The sequence below is a fragment of the Phyllobates terribilis genome, unplaced genomic scaffold (genome assembly GCF_046119375.1).
Source record: "Phyllobates terribilis strain yellow unplaced genomic scaffold, ASM4611937v1 Scaffold_7__3_contigs__length_470593459, whole genome shotgun sequence".
NCBI lineage: Eukaryota > Metazoa > Chordata > Amphibia > Anura > Dendrobatidae > Phyllobates > Phyllobates terribilis.
Genome location: NW_027362767.1, coordinates 92,220,664 through 92,239,675, shown reverse-complemented (window position 1 = coordinate 92,239,675; position 19,012 = coordinate 92,220,664). Strand labels below are relative to the sequence as shown.

Genomic DNA, 19,012 nt, shown 5'->3' with positions numbered 1-19,012 from the left:
TCTTAGTAATGTCGGGGTGCACACATATGAGGTAATATAGGGGTGCACACACGCTCTTAGTAATGTCGGGGTGCGCACATATGAGCTGATGTCGGGGTGCTCACACGCTCTTAGTAATGTCGGGGAGCGCACATATGAGGTAATATCGGGGTGCACACATGCTCTTAGTAATGTCGGGGTGCGCACATATGAGGTAATATCGGGGTGCACACACGCTCTTAATAATGTCGGGGTGCGCACATATGAGCTTATGTCGGGGTGCACACACGCTCTTAGTAATGTCGGGGTGCGCACATATGAGGTAATATCGGGGTGCACACACGCTCTTAGTAATGTCGGGGTGCGCACATATGAGGTAATATCGGGGTGCACACACGCTCTTAGTAATGTCGGGGTGCGCACATATGAGGTAATATCGGGGTGCACACACGCTCTTAGTAATGTCGGGGTGCGCACATATGAGGTAATATCGGGGTGCACACACGCTCTTAGTAATGTCGGGGTGCGCACATATGAGGTAATATCGGGGTGCACACACGCTCTTAGTAATGTCGGGGTGCGCACATATGAGGTAATGTCAGGGTGCACACACGCTCTTAATAATGTCGGGGTGCGCACATATGAGCTGATGTCGGGGTGCACACACGCTCTTAGTAATGTCGGGGTGCACACATATGAGGTAATATCGGGGTGCACACACGCTCTTAGTAATGTCGGGGTGCGCAAATATGAGCTGATGTCGGGGTGCACACACGCTCTTAGTAATGTCGGGGTGCACACATATGAGGTAATATCCGGGTGCACACACGCTCTTAGTAATGTCGGGGTGCGCACATATGAGGTAATATCGGGGTGCACACACGCTCTTAATAATGTCGGGGTGCGCACATATGAGCTGATATCCGGGTGCACACACGCTCTTAGTAATGTCGGGGTGCGCACATATGAGGTAATATTGGGGTGCACACACGCTCTTAGTAATGTCGGGGTGCGCACATATGAGGTAATATCGGGGTGCACACACGCTCTTAGTAATGTCGGGTTGCGCACATATGAGGTAATATCGGGGTGCACACACGCTCTTAGTAATGTCGGGGTACGCACATATGAGCTAATGTCAGGGTGCACACATGCTCTTAGTAATGTCGGGGTGCGCACATACGAGCTGATGTCGGGGTGCGCACATACGAGCTGATGTCGGGGTGCACACACGCTCTTAGTAATGTCGGGGTGCGCACATATGAGGTAATATCGGGGTGCACACACGCTCTTAGTAATGTCGGGGTGCACACACGCTCTTAGTAATGTCGGGGTGCACACATATGGGGCAATATCGGGGTGCACACACGCTCTTAGTAATGTCGGGGTGCGCACATATGAGGTAATATAGGGGTGCACACACGCTCTTAGTAATGTCGGGGTGCACACATATGAGCTGATGTCGGGGTGCACACACGCTCTTAGTAATGTCGGGGTGCGCACATATGAGGTAATATCGGGGTGCACACACGCTCTTAGTAATGTCGGGGTGCGCACATATGAGGTAATATCGGGGTGCACACACGCTCTTAGTAATGTCGGGGTGCGCACATATGAGGTAATGTCAGGGTGCACACACGCTCTTAATAATGTCGGGGTGCGCACATATGAGCTGATGTCGGGGTGCACACACGCTCTTAGTAATGTCGGGGTGCACACATATGAGGTAATATCGGGGTGCACACACGCTCTTAGTAATGTCGGGGTGCGCACATATGAGCTGATGTCGGGGTGCACACACGCTCTTAGTAATGTCGGGGTGCACACATATGAGGTAATATCCGGGTGCACACACGCTCTTAGTAATGTCGGGGTGCGCACATATGAGGTAATATCGGGGTGCACACACGCTCTTAATAATGTCGGGGTGCGCACATATGAGCTGATGTCGGGGTGCACACACGCTCTTAGTAATGTCGGGGTGCGCACATATGAGGTAATATTGGGGTGCACACACGCTCTTAGTAATGTCGGGGTGCGCACATATGAGGTAATATCGGGGTGCACACACGCTCTTAGTAATGTCGGGGTGCGCACATATGAGGTAATATCGGGGTGCACACACGCTCTTAGTAATGTCGGGGTACGCACATATGAGCTAATGTCAGGGTGCACACATGCTCTTAGTAATGTCGGGGTGCGCACATACGAGCTGATGTCGGGGTGCGCACATACGAGCTGATGTCGGGGTGCACACACGCTCTTAGTAATGTCGGGGTGCGCACATATGAGGTAATATCGGGGTGCACACACGCTTTTAGTAATGTCGGGGTGCACACACGCTCTTAGTAATGTCGGGGTGCACACATATGGGGCAATATCGGGGTGCACACACGCTCTTAGTAATGTCGGGGTGCGCACATATGAGGTAATATAGGGGTGCACACACGCTCTTAGTAATGTCGGGGTGCACACATATGAGCTGATGTCGGGGTGCACACACGCTCTTAGTAATGTCGGGGTGCACACACGCTCTTAGTAATGTCGGGGTGCACACATATGGGGTAATATCGGGGTGCACACACGCTCTTAGTAATGTCGGGGTGCGCACATATGAGGTAATATCGGGGTGCACACACGCTCTTAGTAAAGTCGGGGTGCACACATATGAGGTAATATCGGGGTGCACACACGCTCTTAGTAATGTCGGGGTGCGCACATATGAGGTAATATCGGGGTGCACACACGCTCTTAGTAATGTCGGGGTGCGCACATATGAGCTAATGTCAGGGTGCACACACGCTCTTAGTAATGTCGGGGTGCGCACATATGAGCTAATGTCAGGGTGCACACACGCTCTTAGTAATGTCGGGGTGCGCACATATGAGCTGATGTCGGGGTGCACACACGCTCTTAGTAATGTCGGGGTGCACACACACTCTTAGTAATGTCGGGGTGCACACACGCTCTTAGTAATGTCGGGGTGCACACATATGGGGTAATATCGGGGTGCACACACGCTCTTAGTAATGTCGGGGTGCGCACATATGAGGTAATATCGGGGTGCACACACGCTCTTAGTAATGTCGGGGTGCGCACATATGAGCTAATGTCAGGGTGCACACACGCTCTTAGTAATGTCGGGGTGCGCACATATGAGCTAATGTCAGGGTGCACACACGCTCTTAATAATGTCGGGGTGCGCACATATGAGCTGATGTCGGGGTGCACACACGCTCTTAGTAATGTCGGGGTGCACACATATGAGGTAATATCGGGGTGCACACACGCTCTTAGTAATGTCGGGGTGCGCACATATGAGCTGATGTCGGGGTGCACACACGCTCTTAGTAATGTCGGGGTGCACACATATGAGGTAATATCCGGGTGCACACACGCTCTTAGTAATGTCGGGGTGCGCACATATGAGGTAATATCGGGGTGCACACACGCTCTTAATAATGTCGGGGTGCGCACATATGAGCTGATGTCGGGGTGCACACACGCTCTTAGTAATGTCGGGGTGCGCACATATGAGGTAATATTGGGGTGCACACACGCTCTTAGTAATGTCGGGGTGCGCACATATGAGGTAATATCGGGGTGCACACACGCTCTTAGTAATGTCGGGGTGCGCACATATGAGGTAATATCGGGGTGCACACACGCTCTTAGTAATGTCGGGGTACGCACATATGAGCTAATGTCAGGGTGCACACATGCTCTTAGTAATGTCGGGGTGCGCACATACGAGCTGATGTCGGGGTGCGCACATACGAGCTGATGTCGGGGTGCACACACGCTCTTAGTAATGTCGGGGTGCGCACATATGAGGTAATATCGGGGTGCACACACGCTCTTAGTAATGTCGGGGTGCACACACGCTCTTAGTAATGTCGGGGTGCACACATATGGGGCAATATCGGGGTGCACACACGCTCTTAGTAATGTCGGGGTGCGCACATATGAGGTAATATAGGGGTGCACACACGCTCTTAGTAATGTCGGGGTGCACACATATGAGCTGATGTCGGGGTGCACACACGCTCTTAGTAATGTCGGGGTGCACACACGCTCTTAGTAATGTCGGGGTGCACACATATGGGGTAATATCGGGGTGCACACACGCTCTTAGTAATGTCGGGGTGCGCACATATGAGGTAATATCGGGGTGCACACACGCTCTTAGTAAAGTCGGGGTGCGCACATATGAGCTGATGTCGGGGTGCACACACGCTCTTAGTAATGTCGGGGTGCACACATATGAGGTAATATCGGGGTGCACACACGCTCTTAGTAATGTCGGGGTGCGCACATATGAGGTAATATCGGGGTGCACACACGCTCTTAGTAATGTCGGGGTGCGCACATATGAGCTAATGTCAGGGTGCACACACGCTCTTAGTAATGTCGGGGTGCGCACATATGAGCTAATGTCAGGGTGCACACACGCTCTTAGTAATGTCGGGGTGCGCACATATGAGCTGATGTCGGGGTGCACACACGCTCTTAGTAATGTCGGGGTGCACACACACTCTTAGTAATGTCGGGGTGCACACACGCTCTTAGTAATGTCGGGGTGCACACATATGGGGTAATATCGGGGTGCACACACGCTCTTAGTAATGTCGGGGTGCGCACATATGAGGTAATATCGGGGTGCACACACGCTCTTAGTAATGTCGGGGTGCGCACATATGAGCTAATGTCAGGGTGCACACACGCTCTTAGTAATGTCGGGGTGCGCACATATGAGCTAATGTCAGGGTGCACACACGCTCTTAGTAATGTCGGGGTGCGCACATATGAGCTGATGTCGGGGTGCACACACGCTCTTAGTAATGTCGGGGTGCGCACATATGAGGTAATATAGGGGTGCACACACGCTCTTAGTAATGTCGGGGTGCACACATATGAGCTGATGTCGGGGTGCACACACGCTCTTAGTAATGTCGGGGTGCACACACGCTCTTAGTAATGTCGGGGTGCACACATATGAGGTAATATCGGGGTGCACACACGCTCTTAGTAATGTCGGGGTGCGCACATATGAGCTAATGTCAGGGTGCACACACGCTCTTAGTAATGTCGGGGTGCGCACATATGAGCTAATGTCAGGGTGCACACACGCTCTTAGTAATGTCGGGGTGCGCACATATGAGCTGATGTCGGGGTGCACACACGCTCTTAGTAATGTCGGGGTGCACACACACTCTTAGTAATGTCGGGGTGCACACACGCTCTTAGTAATGTCGGGGTGCACACATCTGGGGTAATATCGGGGTGCACACACGCTCTTAGTAATGTCGGGGTGCGCACATATGAGGTAATATCGGGGTGCACACACGCTCTTAGTAATGTCGGGGTGCGCACATATGAGCTAATGTCAGCGTGCACACACGCTCTTAGTAATGTCGGGGTGCGCACATATGAGCTAATGTCAGGGTGCACACACGCTCTTAGTAATGTCGGGGTGCGCACATATGAGCTGATGTCGGGGTGCACACACGCTCTTAGTAATGTCGGGGTGCGCACATATGAGGTAATATAGGGGTGCACACACGCTCTTAGTAATGTCGGGGTGCACACATATGAGCTGATGTCGGGGTGCACACACGCTCTTAGTAATGTCGGGGTGCACACACGCTCTTAGTAATGTCGGGGTGCACACATATGGGGTAATATCGGGGTGCACACACGCTCTTAGTAATGTCGGGGTGCGCACATATGAGGTAATATCGGGGTGCACACACGCTCTTAGTAAAGTCGGGGTGCGCACATATGAGCTGATGTCGGGGTGCACACACGCTCTTAGTAATGTCGGGGTGCACACATATGAGGTAATATCGGGGTGCACACACGCTCTTAGTAATGTCGGGGTGCGCACATATGAGGTAATATCGGGGTGCACACACGCTCTTAGTAATGTCGGGGTGCGCACATATGAGCTAATGTCAGGGTGCACACACGCTCTTAGTAATGTCGGGGTGCGCACATATGAGCTAATGTCAGGGTGCACACACGCTCTTAGTAATGTCGGGGTGCGCACATATGAGCTGATGTCGGGGTGCACACACGCTCTTAGTAATGTCGGGGTGCACACACACTCTTAGTAATGTCGGGGTGCACACACGCTCTTAGTAATGTCGGGGTGCACACATATGGGGTAATATCGGGGTGCACACACGCTCTTAGTAATGTCGGGGTGCGCACATATGAGGTAATATCGGGGTGCACACACGCTCTTAGTAATGTCGGGGTGCGCACATATGAGCTAATGTCAGGGTGCACACACGCTCTTAGTAATGTCGGGGTGCGCACATATGAGCTAATGTCAGGGTGCACACACGCTCTTAGTAATGTCGGGGTGCGCACATATGAGCTGATGTCGGGGTGCACACACGCTCTTAGTAATGTCGGGGTGCGCACATATGAGGTAATATCGGGGTGCACACACGCTCTTAGTAATGTCGGGTGCACACACGCTCTCGGTAATGGGTGCACACACGCTCTTAGTAATGTCGGGGTGCGCACATATGAGGTAATATCGGGGTGCACACACGCTCTTAGTAATGTCGGGTGCACACACGCTCTTAGTAATGTCGGGGTGCACACATATGAGGTAATATCGGGGTGCACACACGCTCTTAGTAATGTCGGGGTGCACACACGCTCTTAGTAATGTCGGGGTGCACACATATGAGGTAATATCGGGGTGCACACACGCTCTCGGTAATGTCGGGTGCACACACGCTCTTAATAATGTCGGGGTGCACACACGCTCTTAGTAATGTCGGGGTGCACACATATGAGGTAATATCGGGGTGCACACACGCTCTTAGTAATGTCGGGGTGCGCACATATGAGGTAATATCGGGGTGCACACACGCTCTTAGTAATGTCGGGGTGCACACACGCTCTTAGTAATGTTGGGGTGCGCACATATGAGGTAATATCGGGGTGCACACACGCTCTTAGTAATGTCGGGGTGCGCACATATGAGGTAATATCGGGGTGCACACACGCTCTTAGTAATGTCGGGGTGCGCACATATGAGGTAATATCGGGGTGCAGACACGCTCTTAGTAATGTCGGGGTGCGCACATATGAGGTAATGTCAGGGTGCACACACGCTCTTAATAATGTCGGGGTGCGCACATATGAGCTGATGTCGGGGTGCACACACGCTCTTAGTAATGTCGGGGTGCACACATATGAGGTAATATCGGGGTGCACACACGCTCTTAGTAATGTCGGGGTGCGCACATATGAGCTGATGTCGGGGTGCTCACACGCTCTTAGTAATGTCGGGGAGCGCACATATGAGGTAATATCGGGGTGCACACACGCTCTTAGAAATGTCGGGGTGCGCACATATGAGGTAATATCGGGGTGCACACACGCTCTTAATAATGTCGGGGTGCGCACATATGAGCTGATGTCGGGGTGCACACACGCTCTTAGTAATGTCGGGGTGCGCACATATGAGGTAATATCGGGGTGCACACACGCTCTTAGTAATGTCGGGGTGCGCACATATGAGTTGATGTCGGGGTGCACACACGCTCTTAGTAATGTCGGGGTGCGCACATATGAGGTAATATCGGGGTGCACACACGCTCTTAGTAATGTCGGGGTGCGCACATATGAGTTGATGTCGGGGTGCACACAAGCTCTTAGTAATGTCGGGGTGCACACATATGAGGTAATATCGGGGTGCACACACGCTCTTAGTAATGTCGGGGTGCGCACATATGAGCTGATGTCGGGGTGCACACACGCTCTTAGTAATGTCGGGGTGCGCACACGCTCTTAGTAATGTCGGGGTGCGCACATATGAGGTAATATCGGGGTGCACACACGCTCTTAGTAATGTCGGGGTGCACACACGCTCTTAGTAATGTCGGGGTGCACACACGCTCTTAGTAATGTCGGGGTGCACACACACTCTTAGTAATGTCGGGGTGCACACACGCTCTTAGTAATGTCGGGGTGCACACATATGGGGTAATATCGGGGTGCACACACGCTCTTAGTAATGTCGGGGTGCGCACATATGAGGTAATATCGGGGTGCACACACGCTCTTAGTAATGTCGGGGTGCGCACATATGAGCTAATGTCAGGGTGCACACACGCTCTTAGTAATGTCGGGGTGCGCACATATGAGCTAATGTCAGGGTGCACACACGCTCTTAGTAATGTCGGGGTGCACACACACTCTTAGTAATGTCGGGGTGCACACACGCTCTTAGTAATGTCGGGGTGCACACATATGGGGTAATATCGGGGTGCACACACGCTCTTAGTAATGTCGGGGTGCGCACATATGAGGTAATATCGGGGTGCACACACGCTCTTAGTAATGTCGGGGTGCGCACATATGAGCTAATGTCAGGGTGCACACACGCTCTTAGTAATGTCGGGGTGCGCACATATGAGCTAATGTCAGGGTGCACACACGCTCTTAGTAATGTCGGGGTGCGCACATATGAGCTGATGTCGGGGTGCACACACGCTCTTAGTAATGTCGGGGTGCGCACATATGAGGTAATATCGGGGTGCACACACGCTCTTAGTAATGTCGGGTGCACACACGCTCTCGGTAATGGGTGCACACACGCTCTTAGTAATGTCGGGGTGCGCACATATGAGGTAATATCGGGGTGCACACACGCTCTTAGTAATGTCGGGTGCACACACGCTCTTAGTAATGTCGGGGTGCACACATATGAGGTAATATCGGGGTGCACACACGCTCTTAGTAATGTCGGGGTGCACACACGCTCTTAGTAATGTCGGGGTGCACACATATGAGGTAATATCGGGGTGCACACACGCTCTCGGTAATGTCGGGTGCACACACGCTCTTAATAATGTCGGGGTGCACACACGCTCTTAGTAATGTCGGGGTGCACACATATGAGGTAATATCGGGGTGCACACACGCTCTTAGTAATGTCGGGGTGCGCACATATGAGGTAATATCGGGGTGCACACACGCTCTTAGTAATGTCGGGGTGCACACATATGAGGTAATATCGGGGTGCACACACGCTCTTAGTAATGTCGGGGTGCACACACGCTCTTAGTAATGTTGGGGTGCGCACATATGAGGTAATATCGGGGTGCACACACGCTCTTAGTAATGTCGGGGTGCGCACATATGAGGTAATATCGGGGTGCACACACGCTCTTAGTAATGTCGGGGTGTGCACATATGAGGTAATATCGGGGTGCAGACACGCTCTTAGTAATGTCGGGGTGCGCACATATGAGGTAATATCGTGGTGCACACACGCTCTTAGTAATGTCGGGGTACGCACATATGAGCTAATGTCAGGGTGCACACACGCTCTTAATAATGTCGGGGTGCGCACATATGAGCTGATGTCGGGGTGCACACACGCTCTTAGTAATGTCGGGGTGCACACATATGAGGTAATATCGGGGTGCACACACGCTCTTAGTAATGTCGGGGTGCGCACATATGAGCTGATGTCGGGGTGCTCACACGCTCTTAGTAATGTCGGGGAGCGCACATATGAGGTAATATCGGGGTGCACACACGCTCTTAGTAATGTCGGGGTGCGCACATATGAGGTAATATCGGGGTGCACACACGCTCTTAATAATGTCGGGGTGCGCACATATGAGCTGATGTCGGGGTGCACACACGCTCTTAGTAATGTCGGGGTGCGCACATATGAGGTAATATCGGGGTGCACACACGCTCTTAGTAATGTCGGGGTGCGCACATATGAGTTGATGTCGGGGTGCACACACGCTCTTAGTAATGTCGGGGTGCGCACATATGAGGTAATATCGGGGTGCACACACGCTCTTAGTAATGTCGGGGTGCGCACATATGAGTTGATGTCGAGGTGCACACAAGCTCTTAGTAATGTCGGGGTGCGCACATATGAGGTAATATCGGGGTGCACACACGCTCTTAGTAATGTCGGGGTGCACACACGCTCTTAGTAATGTCGGGGTGCACACACGCTCTTAGTAATGTCGGGGTGCACACACGCTCTTAGTAATGTCGGGGTGCGCACATATGAGGTAATATCGGGGTGCACACACGCTCTTAGTAATGTCGGGTGCGCACATATGAGGTAATATCGGGGTGCACACACGCTCTTAGTAATGTCGGGGTGCGCACATATGAGCTGATGTCGGGGTGCACACACGCTCTTAGTAATGTCGGGGTGCGCACACGCTCTTAGTAATGTCGGGGTGCGCACATATGAGGTAATATCGGGGTGCACACACGCTCTTAGTAATGTCGGGGTGCACACACGCTCTTAGTAATGTCGGGGTGCACACACGCTCTTAGTAATGTCGGGGTGCACACACGCTCTTAGTAATGTCGGGTGCGCACTGTGCACACTATGGCCTCTCTCCCGGCCGTTGCCGGTGACAGTCGGGCCGGCCGTTGTTTGCTCCCGGGGACAGTCAGGGGGAGGAAGCGGAGGATCAGCTGAGGCGGCAGCAGGAGGAGGAGGAGCTCGTAGCGGCCCCGCAACTTGTGTCTAAACAGCTCGGTGCTTCCCAGCTGCCATGTCCGTATGACGAGTCCCGGAGCATAGGGCGAGGCCGGGCCGGGAGCTGCCGCCATGAGAAGGGACGGGGGTTGCGGCATGAGGTCGGTGGTGGGCTTCCTGTCCTGGAGGGGCCTGCACGGGGACCCGCTGCTGAAGGAGGACTTACAGCGGCGGAGGCTGCAGGCCTGCAGGAACCTGTACAAGAAGGACCTGCTCGGCCACTTCGGTTGTGTCAACGCCATCGAGTTCTCCAACAACGGCGGACGCATGCTGGTGTCAGGCAAGTGGCGTGTGCCCCCCATGTCTGCTGGCCGCACCCCGGGATCTGCGGCGCCTCCACACCGGCGCGGCCCTGTCTGCTGCCTGTGGCGGCCAGCTGCGGGGAGACTACAAGGCCCAGCATGCCCTGACAGCTGCGCAGCCACAGGTTGTCTGCCTGTGGCCTGTAACATGGTGTCTGACATGTGATGGTCCCTGGTCACCCCCCAGGCTGAGTACTGGGGCCAGAGCAGCAGTAGTGGCCAGATCTGCTCTTTACTGCAGCCTTAAAGAGGAGCTTGCTTTTTTTTGTTATCTGTTGACATTGTCAGAATGTGAGTCGTGATCTGGGGGTTAAAGCTGTGGCCACGGTGCAGCCGGTGTAAGGCCATCGTACAGGGTGTCCCACCAGCGACATTTATCGGTAGCACTAGTCAGGTGTACGCAGTGCTGCTCCATTGATCATACATTGAGGTCATGGTTGGAGGACCCCCTTAACATAGCAGCAGATGTATAAATACAGTGCTCAGGGGGTTACTGTACGTAGGATTGTTTCCGCTCCTGCTGACTGTCTCTCTGCCCGTGTATCAGTTCGGTTTGGGGTCAGAGATGATGATCCGACCTCCCATGTGATGGCTGCCGGCCAGGCTTTACATGTTGTGTGTAAACACCGCCGTTGTGATCACAACATCATAGCAAAAACTCAGATTGTAATTTCTAGAGGCAAATGGTTTTAGGAAAATTGGACGTAACTTCTATGATCCCGGGAGGACTCATCTGACCAATCGTTCTCTTATAAATGTGCTGCTAATATCCTACAGAATGTGGTGCGGTCTATTCATAAGTCAATTGCTTGTTCAGTGTCTGCAATATCGGCAAGAGTGAACTATTACCTAAAGAGGTTGTCTGGCATAATGATATTCATGACCCAAGGGCAATAAAATGGGGGACTAATGGGGGATCCGTCTAAACCATACATGTCAAACTTTGGCCCACAAGGTGATTATACTTGGCCCACGACAACAGAACCACCACATCTATGTGGGGCCCATTATACTGTATGGAGGACTATGTGGGGCACATTATACTGTATGGAGGACTGTGTGGGGCCCACTATTCTGTATGGAGCCCACTATTCTGTATGGAGGACTGTGTGGGGCCCACTATACTGTATGGAGGACAAAAGAAGCACTCCCGATAAAAATTGTATTGAAATACTTATTGTTCGCTGTCTTCCCTGTTTCCAGCATCACTTTGGTCTTTTTTGGAGTCACTTGATTTCAACTCCCAACTAGTCGGATCACACAGGGGTTTATGTGTAAACCAGAAGTCACTTTTACTTTGAAAGGCCCCGATTCACCAAGACTGGTGTTGTTCATGTCAGTCTTGATCAGGACAGATGCTGGAGTCAGAGGCGTCTGATTCATAAAAAAGCAAATGCCTGTTAAAGAAGTTGTTCCCTACTCATATCCCACGCTTGGCCCCGATAAAATTAAAACACTTGCGCCGTTCCAGCGGAGTCTGCACTCGGGTTCACAGGGCTTTCGTTCGGTTGTTGTGACACATGACCCCCGGCGTCCAATCAGCGCTGGCGTCACTGTCTCCGCCTCCTGTCTAATTGAACATGAAGAGGATTGCGCTGATTGAGCACTGGGGTCACGTGTCACAACAACACGGGAGTCTCGGGGAGAGCAAGGGCCGACACTGCTAGAACGGGGCCTAGAGGTGAGTATAGGTTTTTTTATTTTATCAGGGCCAAACATTTGGATCAAGAAGGGGGTTGTCCTAGTAGTGGACAACCACTGTAATGAAACAGGTGCGTTTAAAAGGTAGTTTTCACCTTGTCACAAAACTTACTCCAGTCAGGGACTAGAGTAAGATTTCTGGCATAAGGTATACAATAACTCCTCATTAATTAGGGGAGCTGTGGTGTCACTCACCCCATCCTACCCCAGCTTAGTGTATTTTAGCAGAGCTGGGCGAAAGTGGCATGAACTCTGCGTTATGCAAAAATTTTCAAACTAATTTACGCCAGAATGAATCATAAGTCTATAGAGATTCACTTGTAATTTGTTTTTTTTCCCATTGACCCGAACATATAAGGTAAAATGAAAGGTGTCTTCTAAAACTACAACTTCTCCCGCGAACAAAGAAAAAGTTATGGCTCTTTGAAAAAGGGAAGGAAAAAATGAAAATTTGCTACATACACCACTGATGGTGGTCGGCCAAATGGCTATCTCTACCGACTCCCCCATATGTATGCGTATGTAGACTGGTCAAGCATGCCAGTGTTTTCTACTCAAATTGCCTCTTCAGAGAGGAACAGGACTTGAAGTTTAGAGCCACCTATTGGAAGCAGCAATCCTAAAAGTCAATATGGACCCGTTACTGTGTGTTTTCTTTGTTCGGAGTAGAGTAAGCTGCTGGAAGACTGGTCTAGCTCTGGTGGCTTCTCTCTCAGGGAAACAAGAGGACCAAGCATTGTAGTTCAGTATCACCCTGTATACATTTTATGGTCCTGTTAAAATTGGAGGTGATCTTACATCTTTAAATGATGTAAATCATCACCATTTTTCCGATCCTGGTTGCGCCTCTTCCGATGCTTCCTGGGTCGCCGCCGGTGTCTATACTTCCTCTTTCAGCCAGGAAAAGGCATTTCACAGCCATCGACTGCCACATCAGTGACCAGTGTAAATGCCTGGGCAGCATACGATGAGCTGCAGTGGAGATCGGTAAGGTGAGTATGCTTTATATATTCATTTTTTAAATTTTACACTGTTAGACAGTTTCTTAAACATAATACAAGTTCAGGAGTTTATAGGGGTGTTCTCAAGTTTAAAAGTTATCCCCTATCCACAGGACAGGGGATAGCTGAGGGTATGAACGTTGCGGCCCCCACCATTCCTGAGAACCGTGGCTTGAATGGAGCGGAGGTCGATCATGCACACTACCGCTCCATTCATTCTTAATGGGAGCGTTGGAGATTGCCGAGCGCTGCACTCAGCAGATCTTTGGCGCTTCCTTTAGAATAAATGGAGTAGCAGTGCGAATGATCGACCTCCGCTTTCCATTCATCCGGGAAAAGCCCCAATTCTCTGGATCAGTGGGGGTCACGGCGGTCGTTCCCCCAGTGATCAAAAATTTTTCTCTTATCCTCCGAAGAGGGTATAACTTTCAAACTTGGGAACACCCCTACAATGGCCATAAGTCACAGCTGCTCGTAGGTGACGCTGACTTTTCCAAAAACTATGTAAGTTAGAAGATATGTGCCCCATGACTCCAGCGCTTCTAATAATCCAGACTAAAAAAATGTGTAACTATGAACCACAATACATTTTAGCCTGTATTCACACGGATTATATAGTTTGGCAAATATCTATTCATTTTTGACAGGCAGATATGTATGTAGCTGAAAACACACAGGTGTGTTTTAGTAGGAAGAATTATTACAGAATAGTATTCCCCACAATATGACAATTGTGGAACTTTTTTTTCCAATATCTGTGGCAGATGTACCATCTAAAATGACAATGAGGCAGAATTCTGGCATTTGCGCCCTTGTATGTATTAACCCCTCCAGGACTGAGTGATTTTTCATTTTTGAACTTTCATTATTTCCTAGTCTTCTTCAAAGAGCCATAACTTTTTTTAACCTATGAAGACTTGTTTTTGTGGGCCAAGTTGTAGTTTTGACACCATTCATTTTACCATTTGATGTACTTGAAAACAGGGAAAAAGAAATTCCAAGTGCTGTGAAATTATTTTTTGGGGTTTGTTTTTACGACTTTCATTGTTTTGTAAAAATGATGTGGCAGCATGCTTTTCCAGGTCAGTATGATTAACTTGTTTGCATAGATTTCTTTTTTATTGAAATGGTGAAACATTTCTTTTGAAGTTTGTATTTAAAAAAAATGGTTTCTTTTTCCATTTTGTGAGTCCTGTAATGTTTTTTTTGTGGGGGCTTGTTTTTTGCATGCTGATTTTAGTGAAACCACTTTGGGCTATATATGATGTTTTTTGTTTCCATTTTTTTAGCGAGGTGTGGTGACCGAAAAAATTGAATCCTGGTGTTTGTTTTTTTTTTCTATTATGCCATATGGGTTAATTAATTTTTATAGACCAGAGTTTTATGGAAACAGCGATATCAAATATGTTTATTTTTAATGGGGAAAAGGGTTTAATTCCATTTTTTTTTATATCTTATACAATTGTGCTCAAAAGTTTACATACCCCAGCAGAATTTTTGCTTTGTTGGCCTTGTTTCAGAGAATATGAATGATAACAAAAAAACTTTTTCTCCACTCATGGGTATTGGTTGGGTGAAGCCATTTATTGTCAAACTACTGTGTTTTCTCTTTTTAAATCTTAATGACAACCAAAAACACCCAAATGACCATGATCAAAAGTTCACATACCCTGGTGATTTTGGCCTGATAACATGCACAAAATTTGACACAAATGGGTTTGAACGGCTACTAAAGGTAACATCCTCACCTGTGACCTGTTTGCTTGTAATCAGTGTATGTGCATAAAAGCTGAGTGAGTTTCTGGGATCCTGACAGACTCTTGCGTCTTCATCAAGCCACTAACGTTTCTGGATTGTGAGTGATGGGGAAAGCAAAAGAATTGTCAACGGATCTACGGGAAAAAGTAGATGAACTGTATAACACAGGAAAGGGATCCAAAAAAATATCCAAGGAATTGACAATGCCAGTCAGCAGCGTTCAAACTGTGATTAACAAATGGAAAATCAGGGGCTCTGTAAAAACCAAACCACCTTCAAGTAGACCAACAAACATTTCGACCACAACTGCCAGGAAAATTGTTCAGGATGCAAAGAAAAACCCACAAATAACATCAGCTGAAATTCAGGACTTTCTGAAAACTAGCGGTGTGGCTGTTTCAAGATGCACAATAAGGAGGCACTTGAAGAAAAATGGGCTGCATGGTCTAATCGCCAGAAGAAAGCATTTACTGCGCAAATGCCACAAAGTATCTCGCCTACAATATGCCAAACAGCACAGAGACAAGCCTCAAAACTTCTGGAACAAGGTAATTTGGAGTGATGAGGCCAAAATTGAACATTTTGGCCCCAACCATAAGCGTTAGATTTGGAGAGAGGTCAACAAGGCCCATGATGAAAGGAACACCATTCCTACAGTAAAGCACTGAGGTGGATCGCTGATGTTTTGTGGATGTGTGAGCTACAAAGGCACAGGAAACTTCGTAAAAGTTGAAGGAAAGATGAATGCAGCATGTTATCAGCAAATACTGTAGGCAAATTTGCACTCATCAGCCCGGAAGCTGCACATGGGACGTACTTGGACGTTCCAACATGACAATGATCCAAAACACAAGGCCAAGTCGACCTGTCATTGGTTACAGCAGAACAAAGTGAAGGTTCTGAAGTGGCCATCTCAGTCTCCTGACCTCAATATCATTGAGACACTCTGGGGAGATCTCAAGTGAGCAGTTCATGCTAGACAGCCCAAGAATTTACAGGAACTGGAGGCTTTTTGCCAAGAAGAATGGGCAGCTTTACCATCTGAGAAAATAAAGAACCTTATCCACAACTACCACAAAAGACTTCAAGCTGTCATTGATGTTAGAGGGGGCAATACACGGTATTAAGAACTGGGGTATGTGAACTTTTGATCTGGGTCATTTGGATGCTTTTGGTTGTCATTAAGATTTAAAAAGAGAAAACAGTAATTTTACAATAAATGTCTTCACCCAACCAATAACCATGAGTGGAGAAAAAGTTTATTATCATTCATATTCTCTGAAACAAGGCTAAGAAAGGAAAAATTCTGCCGGGGTATGTAAACTTTTGAGCACAACTGTATCTGGCCTAAAAAGTGCTCTAAAAGCAAGTGCTGGAACTGTGATAAATTTTGATGCCTTTTGACCTTCAGTTAATGACGCCAAAATACTTACACTATTAGTCACATGAGGTCCATAGGACCCCAGTTTTTCTATCAAAAAATAAACAACATATATTAGTTAAAAATTTTTACTTTATTTTTTTACTTTATTTAGGAACTTAAGTTACAACATGTAAGCCATGGATGTCAAACTCAAACACGAAGAGGGCCAAAATGAAAAATGCAGACAAAGTCACGGGCCAACCAGTATCTAATATATATAATCGTCTTATTCCGTCTGTCCGTCTGTCCAGGAAATCCCGCGTCGCTGATTGGTCCGGCCGCGGCCAATCAGCGACGCGGGATTTCAGAAAAAGATGGCGGGCGTTAGCGGCTCATCTGCCGGACGGAGGTCAGCGGCGATGCAGCCGGGAGATGAGCTGCGCTAGCCGCTCATCTCCCAGCTGTTGGCAGAACAAGTACCCCGACGGGCGGCGCCGCTGACCTCCATGCGGCTACCGTCGGGAGATCAGCGGCTTGGCCCGCTGATCTCCCGACAGCAAGTGTGAAGGGAGGACCGGTGAGCGGCGCCGCCGGTCGGGATACTTCAGCTGTGAGCAGCCGATCATCTCCCGGCTCTTCGCAGCGGAAGTACCCGCACAGGCAACGCCGCTGCCCGGTCCTCAGAAATACGATTCGCTGATTGGTCGCGGCCGCGACCAATCAGTGATATTGGTGCCAAATTTAAACACCGTTCTGCACAGAGGTCAGCGGCGATGTAGCCAGGAGATGAGCGGCGCTAGCAGCATAAGTACCCTGACCTGCAGCGCCGCTGACCCCCATGCGGCTACTGTCGGGAGATCAGCGGCTTAGGCCGCTGATCTCTCGACGGCAAGTGTGATGGGAGGGGCGGCGCCGCTGCCCGGTCCTCAGTAATACGGTTCGCTGACCAATCAGCGATATTGGTGCCAAATTTAAACACCGCTCTGCACAGAGGTCAGCGGCGATGCAGCTGGGAGATGAGTGGCGCCGCTGACCCCCATGCGGCTACCGTCGGGAGATCAGCGGCTTGGGCCGCTGATTTCCCGACGGCAACTGTGAAGGGAGGGACCAATCAGCCACCAATCAGCGATTTTGGCGCCAAATTTAAACACCGCTCTGCTGATTGCGCCTGGTCGGCTGCATACATGTTGTTAGAATCGGGCCACCATCTAGTAACAGTATAATGGGCCCCAAAGTCCTCCATACTTAAAACTAAAATCCTCCATAATCCGAACCTCCCACTCCCATCTCCAAGATTTCTTGAATGTTGCCCCAATTCTCTGGAATGCACTACCCAGGACAATTTGATTAATCCCCAATACCCACAGTTTTAAGCGTGCCCTAAAAACCTATTTCTTTAGACTGGCCTATCACCTCAACACACTTATCTAACTGTCCCAGTTTTGGCCCATATTAAAATTTTCTTCAAAAACATGCTCATACCATCTATGCACTGAATAGCCTCTATCTGTACTGTGCACATACTGGCTGGCGACCAGTTCATGTACTATTATGTACTAATATACTAAATAGTGCTATTTAGTGTATTAAGTGTGCAAATTGAAGTGGTCAGTGGGGCGCTAGAAACTGGATAAGGCGCTGGAAAAGGATAAAACAAACCTCTTTATTGAAGTTCTAATGCCCACAACGCGTTTCTGCAGCAGTCTGCTGCCTTCATCAGGTGGAGTTATGAGTTTTCCAGCGCCTTATCCAGTTTCTAGCGCCCCACTGACCACTTCAATTTGCACACTGTTCACTTTTCCCTTGGGAGTTGTGGCTGTAAGTGATTAGATGACTTCATTCTTCGGGTCGGTGTGATTACAGCGATACCAGATTTATATCGGGTTTTTATGTTTGACAGCTGTCACACACTAAAAGACGCTTTTTTTGTTGTTGCAAAGACTAGTTTTTGCATCTTTCTATTTTGAGAGCTATAATTTTTCCATATTTCGGCCGACAGAGTCATGCAAGGGCTTGTTTTCTGCGGGACAAGTTGTCGTTTTTATTGGTACCATTTTTGGGCACATGACATTTTTTGATCACTTTCTATTCCGATTTTTTGAGGCAGAGTGAACAAAACCCAGCAATTGAGGAATAGTGTTTTGTTTTTTTTATGCCGTTCCACATGTGATAAAATTGATAAGGGTGCTTTATTCTTCGGGTTAGTACGATTACAGCGATACCACATTTATATAGTTTTTTAATGTTTTGGTGCTTTTACACAAAAACTTTTATAGGAAAAATAATTATTTTTGCATCGCTTTATTCTGACAGCTATAAATTTTTTCTTTTTCGGCTGATGGAGCTGTATGGCAGGTTGTTT

At 49.1% G+C, this 19,012-nt stretch overlaps 1 protein-coding gene across 2 annotated transcripts in view; it reads left to right on the top strand.

Moving 5' to 3' along the window:
* Positions 1-10,370: 10,370 nt before the first annotated feature.
* DCAF5 (DDB1 and CUL4 associated factor 5) overlaps positions 10,371-19,012 on the top strand; it is a 78,663-nt gene continuing 70,021 nt past the window's right edge. The window contains exon 1 of one of the 2 annotated variants that reach the window (XM_073638978.1): positions 10,371-10,805. In XM_073638978.1, the coding sequence (XP_073495079.1) occupies positions 10,598-10,805 (208 nt within the window). In that variant the 5' untranslated portion in view covers positions 10,371-10,597. The remainder of the gene's footprint in view (positions 10,806-19,012) is intronic. The other variant, XR_012247359.1, reaches the window with a different exon arrangement.